The following is a 10,652-nucleotide window of genomic DNA, read 5'->3' as shown; positions in this document are numbered from 1 at the left end:
TATATATATATATATATATATATATATATATCATCAATATTTAACATCCGTTTCCCATGTTGGCATGGTTGGACAGTTTGATAGGAACTGGCTAGCCAGGAACTGTCCAGACTCCAATTGTCTGTTGTGGTATGGTTTCTAAGGCTGTATATCCTCTATAACAACAACCACTTTACGGAGTATGCTGGGTGCTTTTCACATGCCACAGGTGCATGTACACTGCACTGGCAAAAGTGCATTTTACTTGGCGCCAACATCTGTATGGATGACCACGATTTTATTTAGCTTGACATGTCTTCTCAGATACAGCAAATTGCCATCTTTATCCTCTGGATCATGTGAGCAGGTCAAGTGTGTGTGTGTGTGTGTGTGTGTGTGTGTGTGTGTGTGTGTGTGTGTATATACTTGACCCATTCACTTTAACAACTATGTGCCCCTTCTCCTATATACAGTCATTAAAATAAAGACCACTTGATCCAGTATGAAGAGCTTCTATGTAAGTTACTTGTGCTGCTCAATGAAATGGTGAAAATATTATGAACGAACAGCTAAGTTTTAAATGAAATTTGAGACAAAAATCATGCTTTCTGGAGTAATCCATTGCATTATCACCCTTTAAGTGATAGGAATATCGTTCAAGTCCCACCATTGGATGGTCTATTACTCTTCTTTTAAAATGGTGATTACAATGTCTATTATTTACCAAAAGTTCTTGCTTTTATTTTTAAGTTCAATATTTTCATCAATCATTAGAAACAACAATTTGAGATGAAAAAGAGGAACAGAACCATTGATGAGACATTGCTTGTCACACCTTCCATTCCAGCTCCACAACACAGATATTATAAATGTTAAGAATGTCTAATATTATTGTTTTTAGTTTTAATATTGCATTTTGTGAACAATAGTGTTGTTGGTTACAGATTTCCAACAAATAAGGAATCACATTTCTAAGAATGATGTAAAGATGTAAACCGTCTATGCAACATGAGAAGAACAAACACCAGGTGAATGTTTTGTTCAGAAGCACTGGTTTATTGAGTTTCTCAGTGAACTTGTGCTTTCACCAAAATATATTTGCAAGAGATATACACATACATAGATTATATTTATACATCCCGTTTACATTGATATCTTAACATGAATCTAATATTTGAAGTCCTCCATAACATAAGTATATATACTGTACAATACATCCACAGCAAAGATAAAATGGAATGGTTGGGATCAAGAATTCAACATCAGTTGAATTATTTCTTAACCCTTTAGCCCTTAAACGAGCCATAATATTCTATTTGTTTTATGTTCAAACAGGCCAAATACAGTTTCATACACCTATGCTACATTGTCATACTGAAAGTAAACAATCCCATAATTGAAATCTCAAAGCTACAAGATAATGCATGACTAATTCAAAACAATGTAAATAAATAAGCATTACATGTGGCAAACCAATCTGAATACTAAAGGGTTGAAACTACAAAATTTCAAACCAATTTCTCTCAACTCATACCTTGATGTCTTACAAAGAGCAGAGATGCGATTCCAAGGTAACGTAATCCTAGATCCATTGTACCTTGAACAAAATTGGAATGGTCACAGATTAAATACCTTTGACCATCTGTTATGCAGGCTCAAACAGGGTTGATTTGGAGGTCAAACAATAACAAATATATATATATATATATATATATATATTACATTTGGAATAACATGGAATAGCTCTCATATTGATACAGACAAAAACTATTTAAAAAAAAAAATAATAACTTACAAGTCTAGGTACAAAATATGGCGAGTCTGTCTCCAGGAGAAGTCGATCAAGAGGAATGTGATAGGCTGTGTTGTGTACTTCAAGGGCCGATGGGTAGGTCACCAAAGGAGTGAGGCCAATGAAGAGGTTCGGGAAGTAGGACAGCCACTCCTTAGCATACTTGAATGATTTGGTGAAACAGTGGCAATGAATACGGTAATCCACTGGAACATACTGGAAATAAGAGTTGTTTATATTTGTAGTTGTAAGTAGGACAACAGAGAAGACAATGATATCATCAACGGAAACAAGAATGAAAGAGGAAGAACAATGCTAATTAAGACGATAATGACAAAGACAATAGTGATAGCACTAATGATAATGATGAATACGAGAATGAGTGAAGGTAATGGTGGCTATTAGGATGATGACAATGGTTATGTAAATAATAATGATTTACATTGTTTCTAATTTAAGTACAAGGCCTGGAATTCTTGGTTGGGATGTAAACAATCGATTAAATCATTCTGAATATTTGACTGGTTCTATATTTTAACATCCCTACAGATACAAAAGGCAAAGTTGGCTGTGGTGGGGTTTGAACCCAGAACAGAAAGAGCTGATCAAAATATTGCAAGACATTATTTTCTGATGCTTCAACAACTCTGGCAATCCACTACACATCTGTCAAAATTAGTTTACATAATACTACTGATGATGATTTATAACAGACACACACAAAGTTGCAAATTATGGGGTCATGGGTGTAATCAATTACATTGATCCTACTATTTAACTGGCACATTATTTTATCAACACCAAAAAGGGCGAAAAGATAATGTCAATCTTGATGAGAGTTGAACTCAGAAACCAATAACACCAGTTTTTAGTGTAACCATGAGCGACAGTACAATAAGAAAAGATACTGACCTTCTTAAGGATGTGCAGACAATCATCCTGTGCCTCTCTACAATGAATCACCAGTGGTTTCTGTAAAGCAAGAGCCAGCTTGATCTGATGAATGAACACTTTCTTTTGAAGAGATGCTGTCTCCCAGAACCTGAAATAACAATAATGCAGAAATATAGATTAGTGAGATAATGAGAATGAACAAGCAGAAGATACAAGAGACAGAATGAGATTGGTAGAAATAGACAAGGCAAGGAGCACAGAATCTTCCTCTTTCCAGTAAATTGAGGAATCAAATGTGGAGACTAGTCCCAGGACTATCTTACCTTCCAGAATAATCTAGACCAATTTCTCCAATAGCGACCACTTTAGGTTGTTCTATACATTCTCGGAGTCCCTTCTCAGCAGCACTGTCAAAGTTCTCAACATTTTTGGGGTGACAGCCCATAGCAAACCACATCTCACTTTCATTATTCAGACTTTTCCACAGACTTCCTGTATTTTAACAAATAATTTCTAATTTAGGTATGTACAAAGTCACAAATTTCAAGGGAAAAAGAAAAGCAAATTATATTGATCTTAGTATTTCATTTATTTCATTGATATATTCCACCATTCACTTTTGCTTTTTTTAAAAAGCAAAATTCAATGGTGGAAAGATTCGATTCTTGAGCATTTAAACCAGCCATATCTAGCCCAAATATTCTGCCCATTTTATGTTCAAACTAGCCAGATCCAACCATCTACACCTACCCTACAACACCATTCTAAAAATAAACAATTACATAATCAAAATCTTGAAGCTACAAGGTTAATGCATGACTAAATCGAAACATTCTGACAGAGTACTCTGGAAGCTCAACTCAGAACTAGAGAGATGCCAATAAATACATGGCCAGGTACACAACACCAGTAGAAGTGTGTTATTTCTTTACTACCCACAAGGGGCTACACACAGGGGGGACAAACAAGGACAGACAAACGGATTAAGTCGATTATACCGACCCCAGTGTGTAACTGGTACTTATTTGATCGACCCCGAAAGGATGAAAGGCAAAGTCGACCTCGGCGGAATTTGAACTCAGAACGTAGTGGCAGACGAAATACCGCTAAGCATTTCGCCCGGCGTGCTAACGTTTCTGCCAGTTCGCCGCCAGTAGAAGTGTGTGTATCAAAAACTATTTGATAATGAATAGAGAGGATGAGATGAGGGTATAAAATAGAGGACTGTGTGAGAAATAAAATGTATAATGCTGTATAGTAGTTAATGTACAAGATTAAATGATAGTGTATGGTAGCAAATAAAGATATAGGAGATGTAGGATGTGTGATGTATGATAAAGGACTATATGAGGTGTGTGATAGAGTATGGCAGTGAATACAGGGGACTGAGGTGGGTGTAAGATGTGTGTTGTTAAGATGATTATGTAAGATGTGTGATGTATATGGTGATAACTATAGAGACTGTGTATATGGTATAGTATATGTAAAAAGTGTGTGTGTGTGTGTGTGTGTGTGTATACCGTAAAAACCCATGTAATTTATGCACTTTTTTTCCTCACAAAAATAAACTTCAGGGAGTGCATAAATTACATGAGAAGATCATTTCTAGAATTTTTTGAAATTGTTTTTTGTTGGTAAAAGATGTACGAAACAAACATTTATACTGGAAGTTGACTCAATGTCAGAATAAGTTTTTACAGAAAAAGTAATAGCTTAAATATAATGAAGTTAACTTTTATTTATGCTAGATGGTATAATGCTTACTTTTTCTGTATAAATTTACTAAAACCATTTAATAGTTAACTACTTTTTGAAGTCTGACATTCATGCTGGTAAACACAGTCTGGGCCATATTTTACATTGCTTGGAATTTCTACCTATTGCAATGGAGCACCATTGACAGACATAGTGACATGGATATTCCTGACTGAAAAAAATGGATAATCTTGATTGTATGTTTTTATCTTTGTCTGTTTATTACTAGGCACAGTTTTGAGTTTGTCATACTGTTTACGCCAATTTTGAACATTAACTTCATTAACATTAAAATGCCTTTCGACAGCTCTATTGCCACATTCAAATGCATATTCAACACATTTAATTTCTCCTTTGCAGTAAGCGGTTCATAACTTCTGCCCATACTGACAATAATGATAATGACAAATTTTTAAGTTTGATTGACATTTTATAAATGTGGAAGGGATTAAAATTTCGATACTCCATATCAAAGGTTCCAACAAAAATAGGCAGAAAAGAATTCTGTTTACACAATCATTTTGATTGGTCACCTTCCTCCTTCAGTTGAGTTAAAGTGCCACCCAAGCTGATGTTTATTGGTAATTAAACTTAATTTGCAACACTGGTGTGTATTTATCTGCTTTGTTTTTGTTGGTAATTCTTAACAACTTTTCCAGTGATAGTGATTTGAGAAGACATACAGCAGTATGCTAAAGATCGGACATAATCTCTTGATGGCAAGAAATGTAAAATAAAGTTTATTATAAACAACACAAACATTTTGTAATTTAATAGCGTTCAATGTGATACTTGTTAAACAGAAATTATTTTTATTTAATGAAAATTTAATAAAATCTAATAACAAGTAACTGAAATTATGCTAAATACAACTAAATTGAAAACCTTTTGCCCCTGGCTATATCAGCAATTCTGAAAACTTTTGGGTGTGAATTTTACATTGGCAGAAGCTTTTTTTTAATAAATTTTATCCTGAAAATCACCTGCATAAATGACACAGGTGTGCAAATTACATGGGTTTTTACGGTATATAGAGGTGTGTAAGACATGTGATTATAACTGGTAGTGAATGTAGAGGACTATATGAGATGTAATGTGCATGAAGGTGTATGATAGCAGAAACAGAGGACTATATGTGGTGTTTGTAAAATGTAAGACATAGTATTTGGTAATAAATATAGAGGATTGTATGTGTGATAGTGTATGACTGCAGAGACGAAAGAGTACATTGTCAAGAGATCTGAAAAGATGATGAATTGCAGACTTGTCCAACCCATGTCAAAATAAACAAAACAGGTGCCAAAGCAACAACAACAACAACAATTACGATAAATAATATAATGAATAAATATGTCAATTACCATCTGGGCTGAAGCTTTTTGGTTCGCAGAACACAGCCACACATCCTCCATAGTTGGCAGGAAATGTATCAGCATTGTCAAGACGATATTTCTTAAAAGACCCTTTAAATGGTAGACGGTTGAAGAGGAAGTCAACATGACAATGGGAATCTATAAAGGAATTAGCAAGGTTTGAACATTTGTCCAGAAACATTTTCTTCCAGTTTTTACCATAGCTAGGAATACTGCTGCTACAACTACTACTACTGCTGCTGCTGCTGCTGCTACTGCTTGTGTTATACAAGCTCATGTGGTTATCTACCAAGGATCTAGAGAAGGGGAAAGCTTCAGAGAGTTTCTTACGAGAGTGTTTTTTCCATTTGTAGTATTGTGGTGTCCCTGACAAAGACTTGGACAGTCTCTCTAGTTTATGCTGTGATAAGTATTTCTCAAACTTCCAACGTTTACTGGTGCTGTCAGAGGTTTGATTCCCCATAGAACTTTTCACGGATAGTGGTGTTGATGTTAAGAAGTTCAGTTGGGTTTGTGGAGGGGTCAAAGACATTGATTCATCCTTTGGCAAAGTGACAGGAGACACAAATAGCGATGTGTTGCAATTTGGAGAAACAAGCATTTTAGACCAATTGGCATCAGATCTGTAATGGGCTCTTTCTTCTTTGTTGAAACTGGAACTTGTGGAATAAGTATGACGCCTTCTCCTTTTTGAACTGCTGCTAGCTATGCTTTTGTGACTGTGCAACTTAGGGCTAGAACAATGTCTGTGGTTGTTTTTCCCATCTAGAGAATACCGACTTCTTTTAGTCTTGTGTATATTTTCATTTTCTTCACAACAACCAGATTTTGAGAATGAATCACTTTTAACAGGTGTCACATCCTGTTCTGTGGAATCAGAACTCTTGGAAATTGTTGACAAGGATTTTCTGCGATTGAACTTGGATGTTTTAGTGGCCATTTGGCTGTGATTTGGAGACAAACTATTGATGTAATCAGAATAATAATAATTAGGTGTTGGAATATAACTAAGTCTGCCTTCTTGGGTTACATCGACAACGAAGAAAGAAGATTCTGAAGGAGAACAAGATGAAGAACTCGTAGAGAGTGGATTTACTCCAGACTTATATACATCCAATATTCCTTTACTGAGTTTGGATTCCCTCTGGATATCTTGAGTTAAAACGTTGTTACTCAAACTCTGGATAGAATTACTGTAGAGCCAAGAAAAACTTCGATACAGAATATTCTTGAAGTATTCAGAAGAATTCAAAGTAAATCTGAAATTATAAATGAAAAGATTTGTCACTCAATCTGAATAGCTAGTTAGTTGGATAGATTTACCTATAACCAATGTTAAAGGTAATGTTTAATTCTGCCATTATATTGTCTATAAAGGAATTAGCAAGGTTTGAACATTTGTCCAGAAACATTTTCTTCCAGTTTTTACCATAGCTAGGGATACTGCTGCTACAACTATTACTACTACTACTGCTGCTGCTATTGCTTGTGTTATACAAGCCCATGTGGTTATCTACCAAGGATCTAGAAAAGGGGAAAGCTTCAGAGAGTTTCTAACAAAAAAAAAACTGGCTAGATCTGACCTCTCACACATATCCTACAATATCTTTCTAAACCTAAGCAATCACATCATGAAAATATCTTAGCTACAAAATAAAGGATGACTAATTCGAAACAATGTGAATAAATAAGCCTCACATTTCACAGAGTAATCTGATACAATGTAAAGAGGGCTATTAGCGTGGGACTTGGTCCAGTTTTGAATGGGTTGCTATTGAAAGGGTTAACAAGGACATAGATGGAATTGGTGATGATTATGATAATTGCATTGTTACTAGTTAATAAAAATGCCAATGATTGCAACAGCAATAGCAACAGTGGTTGTCACAGCAATGACAACAGAAATAATAACAGTGATAAGGATGATGGCAGATACTTACAGGGACAAAATCTGCAACTGAGGAACAGTCTTGTTTACCAATCTCGTTGAAAGTAAATCTGCAAAGAGATAGAACTTTCTTAGAAACTTGTGCACATTTCACAGTTCTCAGAGTGAGAGAGGGAAACAAAGAGGTGAAAGGAGAATTAAAAAAAAAAAAAAAAGGGTTTCCCCATTAGACAACCAACTCATACATTCAACAGCACCAAAAATTTTAATGACCAAATGAACATTTCACTTATTGGATTCTATATCATCTCATCTATATCATCCTCAGAAGTTTAGTGTCCTATCCAGGAGTTTTATCACCTAGTGACCAGAGATAAATGATATAGTACTAGACACAAACACCCTCAGATCATATTGGATCATCACTTGCCCAACGGGAATAAATAATTATTTCAGGGAAAGGTTATAAGCAACAGACTAGTGACTTATCTGGTAGGGAGAACTATTAGAAGGTGGAGAGAACAGTAGAAAATATTTTGGGTTCAAATTCTTTCAAATTACAAGATGAACAGCAGAGATGCAGTGGTGGTTGAAGCAACCGTAATTTAGTCTATAATGATATGGTATCTTCATTTTAGAGACAATGGTGAAGCAGTGATAGCTACAATAGCTGTCATCATTGCAACAGAAAGCCAACAAAAGAGCCCAAATTTTCGCAAATCATACCCTACAAACGTATGAAAAAATACAAAAGGATGATTTAGCCTAAAGTAGTCCAAAATATATATATATATATAAAAAAGACAATGGTCACGATTGGAACGTCTTTGACAATAGTTCTAATCAATCAGGATTGACTTGGGGTTAAATAACATCAACAATGTATAACATCAAACTCCCTACCATCACCACGACTACTATTATCATCATCATCATAACAGTATTAAACAAGATATTTACCAATCTCCATTATTGTCGTCGAGCAGTTTCTGACGTTTAACCAAACTATATTATAGTTTCCTTGTCTATCGATCTCTCTGTTTCTCAATATTTTCCATTCTAAGGTCTTAATATATTTTCTTGTAGAGGTTTCAATCACTGGACAAATCGATGTTGTTTAAACACAGATACACACACAAGTTGGTTATTGTACGCTGGATATCTTTTACTCTGTTCGTCCACCAAACTATCTCAACAGCTTATCAGAGTATATGTACCTACCTACCTGTATGTCATTGTCTATCGGTCGTATGGTCAGTCCATTTATCGATATCTAAGTCTACTTCTATGTCACTGTCTACCTTACCTTGCCGGCTATCTAATTTGTCTTATCAGTCTGTCTATATATCTTTCTGTCCCACCTCCGACTAAACCCTCTCTTGATCTTATTATCAGTCTATTTGTCTTTATCTAATTACCTGTCTATCAATTCAAATCCAAACCCCTCCATCCCCTCTAATATCACAATCCTCCATCTCCTCCCCACTTTCCCCCTCTCTCAACTCCCTATATATCTTTCTCTACTATTACTACTACCTTCCCTCCGCCCACCAGACAACAAACGTCTTATAAACGCAGAGTCGAAACTTTGAAATAACCGCTGACTGGGTCCGGCTGTAATCTCAGTTCGAACTCATGTCATTGTTGATAGGAATGAATACACACACTAAAGAAAACCTCAGCTATATAATGCAAACATGCTGCTGAATTTCTATAGACGATGGTGTTGTATTATCACCATTATGAAATTGCCCTCTTGGAAAATATTTCCAAAGTATCTACAGGACAGACCTTTCGATTTCGACAGCAAACGTTCGTTTTTTATTGATTTAGATGGCGGCTATGCATATGCAGATCCTCTGAGTCAGATAAAACCGATGAGTTAAGGATATTGAGGTTTTCATGACGAAATTTAACTTCCTAAGAAACAATAACTATAGAAAATATATCAAACCATTCCAATGGTTGTGATAGAAAAAATTATATACTAACAAATGATTTCTGTAACATATTCTACTAATATGAGGAATGTATAATCGATTATATCGACTTGTAATTGAGTGGTCCTTTATTTTACAGACCACAACGGGATTTGAACACAAGATTTTACACGGGCAAAATAAGGAAATTAATTACCCAAGAACGAAAATATAATTACAAATGCAAATAAAATATTTACTTAAGAACTTGAAATGAAAACATTGTACCGATTCTTTTGTTATTAAATATACGTTACTTAAAATTATTTCGCTCGAGTCTTCGAATGCAACGGAACCGAATTCACAATTGTTTAGAAACACAACTAAAAAACACTGCAAAACTTTGTCCAGAATCAATTATTGTCACAATGTCAATTTGGGATGGAAAGGAAAAAAACAATCGGTTAAAATGACAAGGTATAATTCACTAGTACTATTATCTATACCCCTGCAAAATGAAAGGTTATCTGGCGAACTTCACTGGGATGTGAACTCAGAATGTAAAAGGACGCAATGTTTTGGCATTTACAGAGATATCGCACGAGATTGAACAGAAGCCATGCGGTATATGCAAATGTGCAGCATTGATTAAATGGAGGTTGTGATACACCTCCTCCTTCCTTAATGGATTGGTTTGGGGAAGAGTGAAGGTAGAAAGGTAAAAAGAAACTGAAGACAGGGGGTTAACAGAGAGGTAGAAAGAGTAATACTTTTCAGATTTTAGCATAAGAACAACAATTTTGGAGGAATGGGGCTCAGACGATCGACCACAGTACTCAACTGGTCCTTATATCGATCCCGAAGAAATTAAAAGTGGGGTCGATCTCTACGGAAACTTGAACTCATAAAGAGACGAAAGAAATGCTGCTATGCATTTTAGCCGACGCGTTTAAAGATTCTGCCAGTTCGCTACCTTTTAGCAAGAGTAACAGGAGAAAACAGGAGAGAGGAGTGAAAGACAAAGAAAGTAAATAATGTAGTTGGGGGGGGGG

At 35.4% G+C, this 10,652-nt stretch overlaps 1 protein-coding gene across 1 annotated transcript in view; it reads right to left on the bottom strand.

Annotated features, from left to right (window-relative positions):
• The window catches only part of LOC106874283 (putative deoxyribonuclease TATDN2), an 11,309-nt gene extending 2,165 nt beyond the window's left edge, over positions 1 to 9,144 (bottom strand). The window contains exons 1-6 of the mRNA XM_014921955.2: positions 8,642 to 9,144; positions 7,734 to 7,791; positions 5,782 to 7,052; positions 2,989 to 3,157; positions 2,684 to 2,813; positions 1,775 to 1,987 (exon numbers count right to left, since the gene is read on the bottom strand). Of these exons, the coding sequence (XP_014777441.1) occupies positions 1,775 to 1,987; positions 2,684 to 2,813; positions 2,989 to 3,157; positions 5,782 to 7,052; positions 7,734 to 7,791; positions 8,642 to 8,651 (1,851 nt within the window). The 5' untranslated portion in view covers positions 8,652 to 9,144. The remainder of the gene's footprint in view (positions 1 to 1,774; positions 1,988 to 2,683; positions 2,814 to 2,988; positions 3,158 to 5,781; positions 7,053 to 7,733; positions 7,792 to 8,641) is intronic.
• Positions 9,145 to 10,652: the final 1,508 nt, after the last annotated feature.

Source organism: Octopus bimaculoides, chromosome 20 (assembly GCF_001194135.2).
Source record: "Octopus bimaculoides isolate UCB-OBI-ISO-001 chromosome 20, ASM119413v2, whole genome shotgun sequence".
NCBI lineage: Eukaryota > Metazoa > Mollusca > Cephalopoda > Octopoda > Octopodidae > Octopus > Octopus bimaculoides.
This window is presented reverse-complemented; position numbering and strand designations above follow the sequence as displayed.